The sequence below is a fragment of the Elaeis guineensis genome, chromosome 8 (assembly GCF_000442705.2).
Source record: "Elaeis guineensis isolate ETL-2024a chromosome 8, EG11, whole genome shotgun sequence".
In the NCBI taxonomy this organism is placed as follows: Eukaryota; Viridiplantae; Streptophyta; class Magnoliopsida; order Arecales; family Arecaceae; genus Elaeis; species Elaeis guineensis.
The window spans coordinates 7,784,221-7,802,836 of NC_026000.2; the positions used below are offsets into that span (position 1 = coordinate 7,784,221).

Below are 18,616 nucleotides of genomic sequence, written 5' to 3' on the forward strand. Positions count from 1 at the left end.
TACTTGCATGCATCCAGATAATGCTTTTGCTGCATTAATGCTTAGACATTATCAAAACATTGAAAAATTGTAAAGAAAGTCATACATTACCTATAAAGTACAAAAGAATATATGCTCACATACAATTGGTCTGGTCATTATAAAGTAATAAACTATTAAGATTTGGATTTTACTGGATGTACTAATAGTAAAAAGTCTACCATCGGATATATTTCTACTTACATTAGGTGTTATGTCATGAATGGGTGTAAAATAAGTTTTCATTCATTACATCCACTATAGAGTATATAGCCTATATGAGATTTTCTCACAAGTTTTATAATTTTAAAATTTTATCACAAGACTTAAAATTGTAGACTCTATTGATAAACATATAAAAATATACTTTGATAATTTTATAGTAAGATTCTCCTACAGTATGAAGAGTATAAATACCAGTATGTATATTAGTATTAGATACTTATCACTTCGTGAGAGAATAAAGGATATATTATCTGTGGAATATATTAATAAAGAGCTAATAATTGTAGATTCATTAATTAAATGACTCATTCTCAATATTTTGAGGGATCATATGGTTCATTAGCTCATTATATGATAAATATATATACTAGACAGTATGTATAAAATCATCATATTAGAGTTTGTAATAAAGTTTAGTTTATTTTATTTTATATTGATTAGCTATTTACTATATGATATAATAATGATCAAAGAATAGGCATAAAGCTCCTTCTATTCATAAAGTAAAATTTCATATAAAGAATTTGATTATGAGGTGTCATTAGTATTATAATGTATGGAAGGTCATGTGTTGATGGATAATACATTTGCTGCTATAATTTATATTGATGATTATTTTATAATCAAATTATAATGTACATTCTACGGAGCAATTAAGTTTTTAAATGTAGAGCCATGTCAATTTTTCAATAATCAAACACAGAATAAAATTTTATTAAAGGTTTTCGAAATATTTTAAATAATTAAAATAAAGATGATTGTGTTAGGTTAGGTCAAGTGGAAGAATATTGAAATTTATCCGATTAAGCCCCATCCAGACGTGGCCCATACTAACATGCATTGGGATTTATTTTAGTTGATTTAATTTGACTAAAGATATGCCTTCGATAAAGTGATAAAGATATACTTGATGGTTATTGTAATAAAATTAAATTCTACGTAATCATTATGGATAACATCCATCTCAGTTTTCATGACTAATTCAAATGCTATCTAATCAAATATGTTATAAAAGGACATCACTACAAATTTGATCTCTGACTCACTTGAGAGCTTTGTAAGATTCTACCATCGAAAATATTAAGAGTTGGGATTAGGAAACCAAAGTACTGTCTGAGTTTATAAGATCCTCCCATCGGATATATTAGGAGTTGGGATTAAAAAACTAACATACTGCTCGTGGACATAGAGGAGCACATCTCGATCTCTTTTTGTAATTATAGACAATCTGATTTCAAAAATCATGAATGGTATCAATGGTTTCTTTTTTAAGTAAATTCTGTTGCCCTATAAAGTACCTAATTTCATAGATGACTTCTTCTTTAAGTGAATTCAAGTTCCAATATCCTTATCCATGCCGTCCCAATAATTGCTATAGAAAACTCGAACCTCCCATTGCGTGTGTTCTGTGGAGGGTAACGATTACAAATCCTTTTCAATTCAGGATTTAGTTGGATAGATCCAATGTTTTAATCATATCAGTCCATGTTCCTGTTCGATAACGATCGTGATTGACTACATTTAATTTAAGCATGCTCCATGAGTTTCTTTTCATACATTTTTCAGGTGCACCAAACAACCCAAGATGGTTGCTAAAGAATCTTGGACCAAGTGACGAGTGTTTGTCGCCAAGTGCTAGCTAAAGAATCTCCTACCTATTGACACGCACGATTTTCTTCCCTCCTGACACGTACGGGATCCCGTGCGATCCCCACGTGGGAGCACCGCTTAAGCGTGTGGGAAGATGGTGTCACAAAAGCTATCAACGTAGCCCCATCAAACTACTCTCCGGGCTCATCCTGATGTACGTTGGTTCGGATCTCCCGTTAGAACTGGAACAACCTTCTGCCGACACATTTTTCCCGAGATAAGTTAGATATCAAGTCCGACAGACAAATATCGTGTCGCTTTACAGTTCTAACGGGCCAACTCATGTACTTTTTTTTTGCACTTGTCGGAAAACTTGAGCTTTGGAACAAGAATCCGACCCATATCCCTACTGAATTAATTAGATCATGAATCAGGTTTTAAATCTAATATCAGTGTCAAGAATACAGTACTAATGCCAGATGCAAAGTGCTCTAGATATTAATGGTAGGGTTCGGGTTATATCATTTGCATTGAAAAAAAAAAATTAATAATATACGTTGTTGGATCACACAATAACTGCTGTGAGATTGTGTCAGTTTGTGCAAGTCATAATAATCCTCGTGCATCATGTGGCAAATAGGAAATTTTGTGCGCAAGAGAATGGGCACCAGTGGCTTGCCTATGCTAGGATGGCTGGAGAAATAGATGCTTTTAATATATCTAAATTAATTAAATTTAACCGCAAATACTGAATGCTTTTTTTTTTCTTCGAAAAGACAATGGTGGTGTCAATGTTACAATTTCCGCCATGAAAATGATAGCTCACAGTAAGAAGAATGATCATGACACATACATGCCAGTGCGTCTTCTATCCCAACTCAAAGAAACTTAAAATGACAATTATTTATGATATTTTTTTAATTTGAATTTTATGATTCTATTAAATTATGAAGTATACAAGGAAAGTAAAATATTAAAAAGTAATATTATAATAAAAGTGAATGGACCATCAGGATGCACAGAAAGAATATAATAGTCGCACCATGAGCACGGTGACAGCATTGATGATCGAAATCAAGGGCAAAAGTTCAAATTAATATATATATATATATATATATATATATATATATATATATATATATATATATATATATATATATATATATATGTATGTATGTATAATTTTTAAATGAATTCAATAATTTAAAATAATAAACAGAAAATATTTATTTATTTGTAGTTTTCTGAGAAAAAGATATAGATGGTGCTGTAGTTATTTGGATCCAGGTCTTTTGGAATGCACCATCAAAGGAGGATCCACAACCTTTGGTTACCGGGTGAGCTGAGAGATGCGATTACTTAGACAAATCCTTGTTTCTTGCAAAGAAAATATGGAATTAATTGTTTATATAAATAATATGTTAATTTATGTAAAGAAATGCATGGAACAAACAATGGCTGTGAACGCTAGTGTCAACACCAACAATAATTTTACTCATTAATTTGAGAACTAATTATAATCAATTATATCATAATATATTTAATAAATTTGAAGAAATTATTAAGAGTTTTCTTGTTTACATGTATGATATAGATTGGTGCATCAAATAGTATATTTGACTAATAAAGGAAAAAATATATATTTTTTGGTAAAAAAAATATATATATGGTAGATGGATTAAAAATGATCCATAATCATCCGATCTGCATTTTGTATTGTGAAGAATGGTACAGTTCTAGATAGTCATCATATCATCTGCTCATAAAAATAGATAGTTATCAAATAGGATACAATATACAATAAAATAATACCATGTATGATATATAATACTCATTTACTAAATGTCTATCTTTACGATGGAATGATGTGGCAGCCATACAAGATTGTACCATTCGTTGTGGTGCAAATCATACATCATGGAGAATCCAACCTCTTAAAAATAAAAGAAGGATTAGGGCAACACCATGCCACATCTCTTTCATAATATAATGTTGTATTGTTCGGACAATAAGCCGCCAATAAATTAATACATGAATTAAAAAAAAAAACTATTCTTTCAAGATCCTGATCAAAGCATGAGCAAACTAGTAAATTTCAACAGGGGGTGTCACACCCAAAATGGGTGTCAGGAGACACTTCCCCGGATAAAAGAATACCACTATGTCCATATGCTGAATATAAGAATAGGATTACTTTGTCATCATTTGGGCCCATTTAGGCCGAAGAATTGGACGGATATGAAGCCTTGCACCCTTCGGACAGCCCAATCCACATCCCTCCGTCAAAAAAGAGTCGCCGCCAAAGATCTATGGTTTGGATCTCCGCTTCAAAGCCAAACCGCCTTGCCTATTTTTCTCGTGTTCTAGAAGCCCCATTGCGCCTTTCTCTCTCTTTCCCCCTCCCCCTCTCCCCATTAATTCGCTCCTCGGCTCTCCCCTGTTCTCTTCCCCTCCCTCCTCCTCCTCCTTCTATGTGCATCGATTCGTTCCCAAAGGTATCGAGTAAAAACCTTGTACCACTTCCTCGATCCAAGTCTGTTTTCTTTTTTCTTTTTTGATATATATTTCTCTCTTTTGGGTTTGTCTCTGTTTTGTTACTAGCTTTCCAGGCCGTCGAGGAGGGCGAGAGGTTTGGATTTGTGAGAGCAAAGCGGAGAGCTTTTATATGGTAAACTTCCGATGATCTTATTTTGGTTGTAATCCCTGGCTTTGTTGTTGGAATTGGATGGGTAGATGGATGGGAGGTCTTTTTGTTGTGGATAGGAGAGTGAAATGATCGAGTTGGGCAGTAGCTGCAGAGAGGAATTGGTTCCGCCATGGCTGAAACCCATGCTGAGGACGAGCTTCTTCGTGCCCTGCGACGTCCACGCCGATGCCAACAAGAGCGAGTGCAACATGTACTGCTTGGACTGCATCGGACCCGCACTCTGTTCTTATTGCCTACGGGACCAATACCATAAGAATCACCGAGTTGTTCAGGTTTTATACTTTTATTCCAGTTGTTGTTATTCCAGTAGGAATTTAACGGGAATAGATTAGATATCTCTCGTGTTTAATTTGTTATTTCTTCAGATACGGAGGTCATCGTACCACAACGTGATCAGGGTGTCCGAGGTGTCCAAGTTCATAGATATATCGGGCATCCAGACGTATGTGATAAACAGCGCCAAGATCGTGTTTTTGAACGGGAGGCCGCAGCCGAGGCATGGGAAGGGCGTCACCAACACCTGTGAGATTTGCTGCCGGAGCCTCCTCGACAACTTCCGCTTCTGCTCCCTCGGATGCAAGGTGGTTCTCGGCGCCATGGCTCTTGGATTGCTTTAAATTTCATCACCTTTTAGTCTTTCTTGATGAGAAAAAAAAAAAAAAAGGTATTTGAACCTTGAAAGGTGCTTCCAAGTTCAGTCGCCCTTTCCTCTTTTCTGGTCTTTTTAGGAAAAATTAAGGGGAGACATATCCGGCGGACTTATCTAGTCTGGATTCAAGGATAGGCGGCTTCTCCAGGAATTGAACCGGGGGCCTACCTCTTCCTAATGGAGGAGGGTGTTGGTCTAGGTTCAGAGTTGTTGGACCATATTAACAGTTTTAGTTGTAGCGTTCGGTTGGATTCTTATTAATAATTTACAAATTAAAATTTCTCATTGAATTGGACTTTTCTGCTTTAAGATGAGAAGGTATGTTGACAATTTGTTATAATTCTTACAAATTAAAATTTCTCATTGAATTGGATTTTTTGGGTTTCAGATGAGAAATTAAGTATTTTGATAATTTTTTATGAGAATTTATAAACTAATTTATCTTGATTTATGATAAGTTTGTTAATATAACATAATCGCATATCAATATTAAGTAACATGGGAACATTTGGGAAGAGTGAAGAAAGACAAGGAAACTCTGCATTAAAGATATAAAATGATTAGTATGGGTCATATATATTGGATTTGCTCGTCTCTTCACATGAGACCAGATATATACTACTAACAACCATTTAATTCCGATCTATTTTCTTGAGTTTTAGAATTTAGGTAATTATGCAATGGACACAGGTAAATCTTATTTACTGCTCTCACATTGTTATACAAATTATTAAGAAAAAGAAACAAATTTTGGAATGGGTTGATTTGCTGAAATTAAGAACATGAATATTAATTCAGTATTCCAAGCTGCTGCTGCTTCAAAAAAAAAAAAAAAAAGGGAAGCTTGTGAGCATTTATTCGCAATGGCTACAACTTTTAGAACTTAAAGGCTGACTTGCCAATTTTTTCCACTAGGCTGTTGATATCCCCTTTTTCCTCCTCTCCAAGAAGAAAGTTCCATTTTTTTTTTCTTTTATTTATTTATTTTATTTTTTTCCTCACAAAGTTTTTAGACACGGTGACTCCTACTAAGGAGTTCAACCCTGGCTCATTTTTCTTTACTGCAGCTGGGAGGAATGCAAAGAGACCCGGGGCTCACCTTTGCGCTACGCCCCAAGACCAGCCGGGACTGGCTTCATGGCTCGGAATCGGATGAGTCGTCGACCCCACGGAAGTTCCGGAAGATGTCACCTGCCATGGCCATTGACGGCTGGAGGTGGTCGGATGACGAGGGCGGTAGGTCCACCACAACCACCACCAGCAATTCTCCGGCGACCTCTCCTGTTATCAGCTACCGGACGTCAAGGCGTAAGGGTATACCCCGCCGAGCTCCCTTTTGATTTAGAGAGACAGAGAGAGAGAGAGAGAGAGATAGACTGAAAAGAAGCTTAATTTAGAAGTGACTCCTTTAGAAGAGTCAGTGTACGTGCACCGATATGAGGAGGAGAAAGGAAGCAGATGACCATGCGTCCATATATATGCTGCATAAGAGGAAGAAAAATTAAAAGAAGTCCCTAGATATTGGGGTGCCTACTTGTGTTAAGTATGTAAATATATCCACCCATGCTTGCCCATTTTCACGTTCATGCGTTGAGGTGTGTAAAAATTTCTTACGTGTCTTTTATTCTGACCGTTTGGACCAGAGCCTTTATACGTACGTAAAGATGGGTGAATAAATGGAATACATGAGATCTTCATTACAGCATATATACCATGGTATTTGGTGGCCAATCTGGAAGGTAGATATTTCTATCTTGGTAAACATGCGGTCCATCCTAATTCCTTCTCTGCCGAAAAGAGAAGGATTTGATCATCCAGTTGTATCCCTTTTTCTGTTCACAAAAAAAAAAAAAAAAGGAAAAGTGTTCTTCTTTTCCTGCTGCTCTTCTTAAAGTTAATTGTTGTCTGTCCACTGTAAGCGGCGTTTCTCTTATTATTGTGGCCGGTAGGAGATGGGTTTTCTTGAAACAGAACTCCTTCAGTGGCTTAGAACAGCACGAGCATAGGGGAGCAACACTAAAATTAACCCCAAAATTTCTCCTTAATTTTAGGTGCTTGTCACCAGAAATAAGTGTGGTCCTTCACATCATAATCAGGATGATCTAGATCTAATTCTAGAGTTTGTAGTTTATTTCTCCAGGTTAACTCGAGGAGAGTTCTGGAAATGACGTACCTGCACAGAATATGACCCTACGTGTCCCATAGAAAATGCTACACTTCTCTCAGCTGAAGTATAAAAGATCACCTTTTCTTTTTTTTTTTTTTTGACTGAAAAAGACCTCCATCACTGTGAAAATGCTTTGGACCGCTAAGAAAGATCCCGAAAGCAACAAAAGATAGGCACCAAATCGTGACATAGCGACTGAATTTCCTCATTTTGTTTTCTTGAGCAGTTGCTGTCTTTTCTTTTCTTTTCTTTTTTGGTTCCTCTATCGGTGCCTAAACCATTCCTTTAATTTGGTTTGGTTTTATCATTTTGGAGGTCTCGCAGGGGAAAAAGTCTCCATGGCTCTTTAAGGTTCCCCATGAGCACCTAGCTAGTCGCTTTTCATCATAACGTCAAAGGCAAGAGTAGTACTATTGGTTCGCCAAAGCAAATAAAAAACTATTTGTAAAAGCAAGTTTTTTGCCTAATAAATCCGAATGACCGGTGCCTATAGCTGGAGGGACATAAATCTCCATGGGCTAATTGGGATGTATGATTAAAATATGCATGTGATTGCATGATTGTACTTTACTCATGATAAGAGTTTCTTTTCCTGAAAAAATGAAAAAAGTTCTGTTTTTTTATGTAAAAAAAAAAAAAAAGGGAGAGTTCTTTATAAAAATTTATTAGTAAGAGTTTCCAAAGGATACAATTGACAACTTAGGCTATCTGATAAGCTAGGCTAACTGTGTGGCTCCTGCACCTTCGTATATACATTCTGGTGGAAATACAATTTGATTTCAGATTTGATACAGCTGGGAATGCATAAACGAGATGCAATATAGATTGTTGGATATAACCTCGTTAAAACATTATATTGTAAAAATGTTATGATGGTTTTAGAGGCTTCTTGCTGGTATTTCAAAGAGGAATGATTTTTAGCCGTTATCACATAAAATGGAATTGTAGTTGTTACATTGAGAATAACTGTTGTACTTTGAGCTTATTATCATTCACACAAGATTTTTTAAATAACATGTCATACAGTTATATACGATGCATCCTCAATAAAATTGTTATTAACTGTCGTAGCAGTTATAATGATGAGTCAAAAAGTATTTTTTTAGATCCTAATATTAATTTAATTACCAAAATAATGATTGTTATAACAATTTTATGGAGGAAAATAATGGCTAATGACAGAAAAATAGCAGCGCTATCTTTCCTTTCCCTTTTTATTAAATAAATATTATTATTCTTTGACCATATAATTATTTTTGGAGAATAAATTAAGCAAAGAGTTTAAATTTTAAAAAAATATCATTTTATATAAATAGAAGGTATCAGTAAAAAATATCATTTTTTTTTATATTATTTGTCTCAATAATGTATTGAGGTTACGAAATTGTTATAATGGTTGTTAACCGATTGTTATATTATTGTTTAAAACCATATACTCACCTAATTAAAGATTAAAATAGTATTTCAAGTATTTAATTTTTAATATAAATTTCAATAATATACTACCACGGAACAATAGTCCATTATTATATGAAAAATATATTTAATTCATTCAGCTCTCTCATCTTTTGGACCAAATAAATCTATACCTACATGAAGATAAGATGGTGTAGAAATTTGATACAAAAGATGACTTCTCCACTGCATTTATATATCAATTTCTCAGTACTAGAGGAGTTAGATGTCGACTTGCTTTTCTTATATGGAGTTCTGATGTGCAAATGTTTCCTCTATCTCTGTTGGAAAAGAAAATTCAACACTAGAGATATCATTTAAAAAAAAAAAGACTAGCACGAGCATAGGAGGTTGTGTTTTATGTTATCAAATTAATATAGAAATCAATGGACCACTTATTCTCTTCTTGCCCTCTTTTCTCTACCATTTAGAAAGGGATATGCTGCTCTCGTGTGGTGTTCTTCACCTTCAAACATCTTTTGAGAATCTTTATAGGGAATGAAGACCCAGAAATTTCTGAAAACAATTTCAGCCTATATCATTCTCATGTTATTCGTAGCAATGATTTGACCGTTTGGAAGGAGAGAAATATTCGGATTTTTTCTAACAACCAATCTTCCATCACTTCTATTGCTTGTGTTGGTCTCCAAAATCTCAATGAATAGTCTGTGCTTTGCAATCCAAAAAAGCTAGCTTCCGGGAGAATTTGGAACACAATCAAGGATATTCCTAGCCAGCTCTCTTCCTACTTTTTGATTTTTGTCGGAGTTTTGATTATTCATCCCTTTAATCTCTTTAACTGGTCTTGTTTTCTCTTTCAATATGTAACTTTTTTTATCTTAATTTATTAATAAAAGCTGGGTGGCTCCTTTAGCCCCCATTTGTTATTAAAAAAAAAGAAAAGAAATAGCTTCATTACTTTATCACTAACTATTATATCAATTGCTATTCTATTCCAAAAGTTGTATCCAAAAATTAGATTGGATAAATAATGATCATTACTTTTTACTAGAACGTAGAATAACATTTATAGGGTGTCCTATTGGATGGCTACATTGATCCAGTGTTAGTAGGCCTTTCAAAATCTCGCATTACATCAGGCAGTGACTTGGGAGACACGATGCGGCCCAATGATAGGGACCGCCGCCTGAAGCTGCTCCACCCTTTCGTTCCATCAAGAGATGGAAGAATAATGACTAAGAACCCTAAGGCCAAGCTTGTCATTTTCATTTCATCTTTTAATTGATGTTTGACAAAAGCAAGAGAGACGCATATATTGTATTAACATTTAACTATTCCTCCGGCAAGTACAACTTGGCTTCAACTTTTTCAGCAATTGCATATTATTTAGTGATGGTGGAACCAAACTGCGACAATTATAATACTTATTGGTGGGGTTGGTTCAGGATGAGATAATTAGAATATCTATATAAATGGGGAAGGTGACGTTTGAGGTGCATTAACCTTGGGAAGAAAGAGGCCTGTGTTATCCAAATGGTTCAAGAATGGTTGGCGTGCTTTTGCCACATCAACTACTGGATCGCATTTTGAACAACCATCAAAACACTTCAATCATTTTCTTCCATCCACTATATAGATCTCCAAAGCAGATTTTTTGGAATCTAATAATTGACATTGTGGAAGAAGATGAATCATTCTTTGGCATAAAAGATACAATCCGAAGCCAAATTCCAACCATTTATTCTTGGACATTAGCTATATTCTATCTCCTCGTATCTGGTGTCTGTATTATTTTAACGAAGAATATAGTTATATTCGCTGCATTCCAAGTCAAAGTCTCAACAACACTAATATTTTTCAGATATCAAAATCCTTTAGCTGCATTATTGTTATAGTCGTTGTTATTTTTCCATACAAAAAAAAAAAATAATGATAATTTTTTTAATAGAAAATGATGTCATTTTCGCTATGATACAAAGTTACAAAAAAAAAAAAAAAAGAAAAGAAATCATTGTCTGCTCAAATCATTGTTCTGCAGATAATAAAATTAGTTTAATCAACCAGCATAGAGATCTGAATTTTAGAAATATTTTTACTTAACTGAACAATAAATTAAATTAAATAATTCTAACTGTTTAAATTATAATGTAGATGCTGGAGACTTGTAGTTTGTAATACTACGTAGCATTATTGTAAAATGTTTGACCTCATTTGATATGAGCGTGCACTTGGTTAAAAATGCACCGCTTAACCATGCACTGGCTTTGCCTCTATCTGCCCAAAGTGGAGGTCAAAGATTTTGTCTTGTCGGTAGTACCATTCTGACTTAGAGTCCGGTTTGAGATTTGGCCAACATCGAGGCATGGATTCCACACAATCGGAGAAAGACATTATAATTTTTGGTACAAGAGAGGGACGTCATATTTGACTATGAAACAACTAAATCTGGTTACGATGCTTACCATGACACCCAAATCTAAGAAAAGCTCCAGCAACATCTTATCTTTGATATGAAATGCGCCGACGTATAGATTAATTGGTCCATACAACCTTTTTACATCCTGATTGATATTGCTTCAAAATATGACTAACCTAAATCTAGCATCCATCTATTCATAGGCAAATGTTTAGACGGATAGGATTTGGAGTAAATATTGAATTCAAATTTAATTTAAAATACATACTTCCAAAAGCATAATTTGAAATCAAAAATTAAAATTGTTGCGGCCAATCGTCTCGTCGCCCGATCGTCGGAGAACGCGCACCTGCAAAAACGAGAAGTCCGCACTGACCGGAGGCGGCTCCGGCGGGGACCCTCCGACGGTCAAGTCAGAGAGGTGACTGGGCAACAGTGAAATGAAGACAGAGAGCTCGATCGAGAGAGAGAGAGGGGGAGAGAGGAGCGAGCCTGTGGTTTCAAAGTCGAGAAGTGGGAGCGATGGAGCGGATCCTTTGCACTGTTGCCTTCCCCGGTTTATATAGTGGAGCACGGTATGGCGCCGTCATTAATGACGCAGACAAATGAGGAACTGTCAACTCACTGTGGACTGTCAGAGTCGCCGTGAAAGTGTCATGTCGCCGTGTGGCCGTCAAATCACCAGGGTTGACAATGCCCTCGGCGGAACAATGTCCCTAGATAGCCGTGCCGCATGTCGCTGTCAGAGCTGACAAGGTCTGGCGGCTGTACGGCGATTGGAGGAGCCGACCGACCCAAAGTCGGTGGCCAGTTGAGTGGCGTCGGGCCCCTCCGTTGGTCGGCGAGTCTTTCGTGAGTCGGCCATCAGACCTCTGGGTTCAGTCGGTCGGGAAAGGTGCGTCCGACATATCCTCAGTCGGTCGTGAGCCGATAATTAGCCGGTGATGGCATCCGCCAGTCGGTCGCTCCGACCGCCAATCGGTCGGTCCGGCCGTCGGTCGGTCGGTCGGTCGGGTCGTCAGTCGGTCGGGCCGCCAGTCGGTCGGTCGGGCCGTCAGTCGGTCGGTCCTTCCGATAGTCGGTCGGTCGGTCGGTGGGTATTCTCCAACAGTTGCCCCCCTCCACTCCTAAATCGGATGGTGAGCTGACCGATGCTCTCACCCGGGCAGCAATCCTAGTCGACTAGGGGTGGGGTTGTCGTATGCACAGATCCGACCGTACCGCCGGCTGATCCGATGTCAGACGCCTCATAAATGCCAAGCGATCTGGACGTCTAGTCGGTGTCAGAAGATCGGGCGCCGGACGATACGGCGTCAGACGGTCGGATATTCGGCGCCGATCGCGGGAGTGTGGGGTGCTGTCAGGCATCCCATCGGGAACGTGAATCGGCGCGGGCACATAAATGCGGAACCGCGTCCCCGCGTGCCGCGTGTCGAAGGTGGTTGGCCGGCGCCCCCCGCATTTAATATGGGCGGTGCGGCCGTCCCGGGACGGGGCGCGCCGAATCCTCAGCCACCCGAAGGCCGCCACGTGTCGCGCATCCGTGAAGCTTCGGGTGAGCCTGGAGAAGCTCGCCAAGGCTGAGGAGGAACTTTCGATCACCCAAGCCGACGCCGACATAGCAAAGGTGGAGGCGGAGTCGGCGAAGGAAGCGCTCGGCCGGGTGGAGGAAGAGGCAAGGTCGGCGCGGGAGTCGGCCGACCGGGCGGTTGAAGACTTCAGGGTCTCCGACCAATATCGGGAGGAGATGCTGGAGTCGGGTTTCGCCTCGTACCAGGTGGGGTACGAGGACGGTCGGGAGGCAGTCCGGGCCTTGTATCCGGAGCTCGACCTTAGCAGCATCGTCCCACCAGGGGCCGAGGAGGAAGCCACCGAGGAGATGGCCGACCAGCCGTCGGGAGGCGTAGCTGCTGCGGAGGAAGTCATCCCGGAGGAAGCGACGCCAACTGCCAGTCCCCCGCCGACCGAAGGACCGACTTCAGCCGTCGACCCGGCTCCGCTTGTGGCCGACACACCAATCATCCCCGATCTCCCATCGGTCGAGGAGATCGACTCAGATGGGTGATCGGGCCGTACCGACTTTCCTTTACTTTTCTGTTTTTTGAAATACATGTAATCGGGCTTCGACCCGACTTTGTACATTTTGAATGAAAATTTTGAATGAAAATTTCTTCTGTTTCCCTTTGTCTCCTTCTTCCAGTTGAATGCCTTAGTGAGTCATTAACTTGTATAAGTCACTAACTCACATAAGTCGGTAGGACGTTCGGCAATTCGTGCCGCTACGAAGGAAGGGTAAGTCCCGACTTTGGGTCGGCTTCTGATAGTCGAGCTCATCAGTCGGGCGCGTCTTGTTGAGTCGGGAGCCGACCGAACCTGGTAAAGGTTCGGTAGTCGGGCTTCCATAGACGCGTTCAGTCGAATGTCGTCCGGCGCAGTGTCGGGGGAACGACAATAAGTCGGATCCCCATGCTCTTTCGTCGGGTATTCGTTCTGTATCTTTCGACATACGGTAGCAAGCTGTAGGTCGTCCAGTCGGCCGTAGGTCGGTCGGCAAGTCGTGGATGCGACTAAGGTCGCGTTGTGCGATAGACGGTGGTAAGCCGAATATCCCTCGACCGGCCGTAGCCTGGTCGGAAGTCGCGACGTCAGTCGCGTAGGCTTTTCGCCTCTCTTTGATCGGGGCCCGATCGGCTTGTCGGCCGATGGTTTGGCCCGAAAGTTCGACCGTAGAAGGAGTATTAACTCCCGTCCATAAGGGTTCATCGGTCCTTGTAAGGGTCCGACGCATCGTCGAAGGAGTGTCAACTCCCGTCAATAAGAGTTCCTCGGTCCTTGTAAGGGTCCGATGCATCGTCGAAGGAGTGTCAACTCCCGTCAATAAGAGTTCATCGGTCCTTGTAAGGGTCCGATGCATCATCGAAGGAGTGTCAACTCCCGTCAATAAGAGTTCATCGGTCCTTGTAAGGGTCCGATGCATCGTCGAAGGAGTGTCAACTCCCGTCCATGTAGATGAGTCGGTCCTCGCAGGAGTCCGATGGATCACCGGCGATAAGGCCGTTGGTTCCAAGAGGACACTAAGTCCACATCGTCACATCGGGGCTTGACCTTGATGAGCACCGATCATTAGTCGAAGAGTTAAAACTCCGAACCTTCAAACTGAATTTGTATTCCGACTATTGAATTACAAAGTTCACTGGTAATACAGCTTCAAGTTGTCGGCGTTCCAAGTTCGGGGAATGGGTTTCCCCTCAAGGGTCTCTAGTCGATAGGCTCTCAGACCGTAGGTGTCTGCTACCTTGTAGGGTCCTTCCCAATTGGGGGCCAGCTTCCCTTGGTCCAAGGGCTTCGACACTTCTGCCTTCCTCAAGACCAAGTCGCCAGGCCTGAAAAGCTTCGGTCTGACCTTGGCGTTGTAATACCGAGCGACCCTCTGTCGGTACGAAGCCATGCGAATTTGGGCCTCGTCCCGCAGTTCGGGGAGGAGGTCTAGGTCGGCCCTCCGACTCTCGGAGTTGTCCGGCTCTTGGTACCGCTCGACTCTTGAAGATGGCAGGCCAATCTCGAGCGGGATCATGGCCTCCGTTCCATAGGCCAAACTGAAAGGCGATTCCCCGATCGGAACGCGGGGTGTCGTTCGGTAAGCCCACAGAACGGAGCCCAGCTCGTCGACCCAGAGACCTTTGGCTTCATTTAGTCGGGTCTTGAGTCCGTGGAGCAAGGTTCGGTTGGTCACCTCGACCTCGCCGTTGGACTGGGGGTGCCCGACCGAAGTCAGTCGGTGCCTGATGTGGAACCTGGCGCAGAAGTCTCTGAAGTCTTGGTTGTCGAATTGCCGTCCGTTGTCGGTGATGATGGTGTGCGGCAATCCGAACCTGAAGATGACGGATTTCTGGATAAAGTCCTCCATCTTCCGCTCGGTGATCTGCGCCAATGGTTCGGCCTCCACCCACTTGGTGAAGTAGTCGATGGCGACCACGATGAACTTCCTCTGGCCCGACACTGGTGGGAATGGACCAAGAATGTCGACCCCCCACTGGGCGAAGGGCCACGGAGCAACAATAGGAGCAATTTGGCTGGCCGGTTGGTGTTGGATGTTGGCGTACTTTTGACATGGCTCGCACCTCCGGACCAACTCGGCCGCATCCTTCTTCATGGTAGGCCAGTAGTAGCCCTGTCGCAAGACCTTGTAGGCCAGGGACTTGCCCCCCAGGTGGTTCCCGCAAATTCCTTCGTGAACCTCTCGGAGAGCATAGTCGGCGTCGGTCGGTCCCAAACACCTAAGCAGGGGAAGGGAGAATGACCTCTTGTAGAGTCAGCCATCCATGATGACATATTGTGAGGCCGACCATCGGAGTCGCTTGGCCTCCGCAGGATCTTCGGGACTGATCCCGTCGGTCAGGTACCGGACGATCGGGTACATCCAACTTGGTTCGGACGTTAGCTGCTGTACTTCTTCGACCCGATCGATGCTCGGCCGCTCGAGGTTCTCCACGAACGTCCGACCCAAAGAGTCGAAGGCCGAAGTCGCCAGTCTGGAGAGTGCGTCGGCACGGGCGTTCTCCGACCTAGGGATGTGAGAAATTTCGAAATGCTTGAGGCGTGTCACGAGGTCCTTCACTTTCTGAAGGTACTTGACCATGGTCGGATCTCGCACCTCGAATTCGCCCTTGACCTGTCCTACGATCAGCTGAGAGTCGGAGAATGCCCGGAGGCTGTCGACGCCCAGCTCCCCTGCCATCCTCAAGCCGGTGAGGAGTGCCTCGTATTCGGCTTGGTTGTTGGAGGCCTTGAAGTCGAATCGAAGGGCGTACTCGGTGACCACCCCCTCCGAATTCGTGAGCAGGAGTCCGGTCCCGCTTCCCTGAGCGTTTGAGGCTCCGTCGATGTGGAGTACCCAGGTGGAGATCGGGTCTGGCTCGGAGACCGCACTCGTCCCGGGTCTTCAGCTCCCGACCCTTAGTCGGTTGTCGGGCATTCGGCGATGAAGTCGGCCAAGACCTGAGCTTTCAGGGCAGGCCTTGGTCGGTACTGAATGTCGAACTCGCTGAGCTTCATCGCCCACTTCGCGAGTCGTCCTGATGTGTCGGGTCGGCGCAGTATCACCCTCAGGGGCTGGTTGGTGAGCACCACTATGGCGTGGGCCTGGAAGTATGGACGGAGTCGTTGCGCGGAGACGGTCAGGGCAAAAATCATCTTTTCCGTCTCCGAATATCTGGCCTCTGCACCGTGGAGCACCTTGCTGGTGAGTAGATAGGCTGATGGGTTCGGCACTCGTTTTCTCGGACGAGCACCGAACTGATCGCTTCAGAAGATGTGGCCAAGTAGAGATACAAGGTCTCCCCGTCCTGCGGCTTTACGAGCAGCGGTGGGGAAGCCAAGTACTTCTTCAGGTCTTCAAAGGTCTGTTGGCACTCATCCGACCAAGAAAACCCATTTGCGTGACGCAAAGTTTTGAAGAACGAGAGGCACCTTTCAGCTGATCGAGAGATGAATCGGCTAAGAGCGACAATTTTTCCGTTCAGCTGTTGGACCTCCTTCTTGGTGTTCGGATGACGCATGTCAAGGATTGCCTTTATCTTCTCAGGGTTGGCCTCAATCCCTCTCTGAGAAACGAGGAATCCGAGGAACTTCTCTGAGGTCACCCCAAATGCACACTTGGTCGGGTTGAGCTTCATTCGGTATCGTCGAAGGGTGTGGAAGATCTCCTCGAGATCCTGAACATGGTCCGGGATCTGCGTGCTCTTCACCAGCATGTCATCCACGTACACCTCCATGTTGCGCCCGATCTGGTCTTTGAAGACCTTGTTGACAAGTCGTTGGTAGGTGGAGCCGGCGTTCTTCAGTCCGAAGGGCATCACCCGATAACAGTAGAGGCCCTTGGGAGTCACGAACGCGGTGTGCTCCTCGTCTTCAGGCGCCATCCGGATCTGGTTGTACCCAACGAAGGCGTCCATGAAGCTGAGCAGTCGAAATTCGGACGTCGCATCCACCAGCTGATCGATCTTAGGAAGTGGGAAGCTATCCTTTGGGCAGGCTCGGTTGAGGTCGGTGTAGTCGATGCAGATCCTCCACTTCCCGTTGGCTTTTTTAACCATGACAACATTGGCGAGCCAATCGAAAAACGTGGATTCTCGGATGAAGCCTGCTTCGAGTAGCTTGTCCACTTCTTCGTCGATGGCCCTCTGCCTTTCTGGAGCGAAGGACCTTTTCTTCTGCCTCATCGGTCTCATCGTCGGATCGATGTTGAGTCGGTGGGTTATGATTTCTGGGGGGATGCCCGACATATCTGCCGCCGACCAAGCAAATATGTCGGCATTGGCCATCAGCAGCTCCGTCAGTCGGCGTCGTTCGGTGTCGGGCAGTTGGGACCCGACCCAAACTTTCCTGTCGGGATTTTCTCCTATCGGGATCGCCTCGAGCTGCTCGGCCGGCGAACCTCGTTCTTCCTCCTCCCGTTGGTCCAGCTTGTCGATCGTCAGAGAACCCCTTGACTCGTTGCCTTGAGCAGAGATTTGGAAGCATCGTCGGGCGAGCTGTTGATCTCCGCGCATCTCCCCAATTCTGTTTTTGGTCGGGAACCGAACAAGGAGATGGTACGTCGAGACGACCGCCTTGAGGGCATTTAGTCCGGGTCGTCCAAGTATGGCGTTGTAAGCCGAAGGAACTTGGACGACCGTGAAAGTTAGGTGGACCGTGCTTTGCCGTGGTTCGGTGCCGGCCGTCACGGGCAGGGTAATTTCTTCCTCTGTCGTGACAGCGTCTCCGGCAAAGCCGATCAGGGGCACGGAGACCCTCTTAAGTCGGTCAATTGACAGTTGCATTCGGGAGAAGGTCAAGTAAAACAAAACATTCGTTGAACTTCCATTATCAACAAAAATTTGTTTTACATCATAATTTGCTATTGTCGCCGACACAACAACAGCATCGTCGTGGGAAGTTTGGATGCCCCGAACGTCGTCCTCCGTAAAGGTGATTACGTCATCCGGGCGTAGCTTTTTCGTCGGCTCCTCTCCCGCAGACGTCCCCGGGCCCAGCCGCTTGGAGATCATGTTGATGACTCCGGCCGTCGGCTGATTGTTCGCCACTTCTTCAATCGACGGGGGTCGTCGATCGGCAACTGGTTGGGTCGGCGGACCCTTCCGAAATTTACCGAGATACCCCCGGCGGATGAGAGCTTCGATCTCATCCTTCAGCTGGATGCACTGCTCGGTGTCGTGGCCGTGGCTTCGGTGAAATCGGTAGTACTTCCGACGGTCGAGGCCTTTTGCCTTCAGAGGCGGAGGCCGTCGCAGGTATTCTTCCCCCTCGATCTCCATTAGAATCTGCGCACGAGGAGCGGAGAGAGGAGTGTAGGAGTCATACCTGGGGTGAGCCGGCCTCGGAGTCTGTTGCCAGGGTGACTTTTGGATTCGTCGGGGTGGCGAGACC

The 18,616-nt window shown here is 43.3% G+C and overlaps 1 protein-coding gene across 3 annotated transcripts; it reads left to right on the forward strand.

Moving 5' to 3' along the window:
• The first annotated feature begins 4,107 nt into the window (after positions 1-4,107).
• Positions 4,108-6,896, forward strand: LOC105050455 (protein RGF1 INDUCIBLE TRANSCRIPTION FACTOR 1). 3 transcript variants are annotated; one of them, XM_073242492.1, is made up of 5 exons: positions 4,108-4,328; positions 4,443-4,501; positions 4,597-4,812; positions 4,906-5,121; positions 6,257-6,896. In XM_073242492.1, exons 2-5 carry the CDS (start codon positions 4,499-4,501, stop codon positions 6,527-6,529), a joined length of 708 nt encoding a protein of 235 aa, XP_073098593.1. In that variant the 5' UTR covers positions 4,108-4,328; positions 4,443-4,498; the 3' UTR covers positions 6,530-6,896. The 3 variants fall into 3 exon arrangements, with proteins under 3 accessions (XP_073098593.1, XP_073098594.1, XP_010928784.1); XM_010930482.4 differs by having other exon boundaries at positions 4,173-4,328; positions 4,435-4,501; XM_073242493.1 differs by having other exon boundaries at positions 4,153-4,328; positions 4,435-4,812.
• Positions 6,897-18,616: the final 11,720 nt, after the last annotated feature.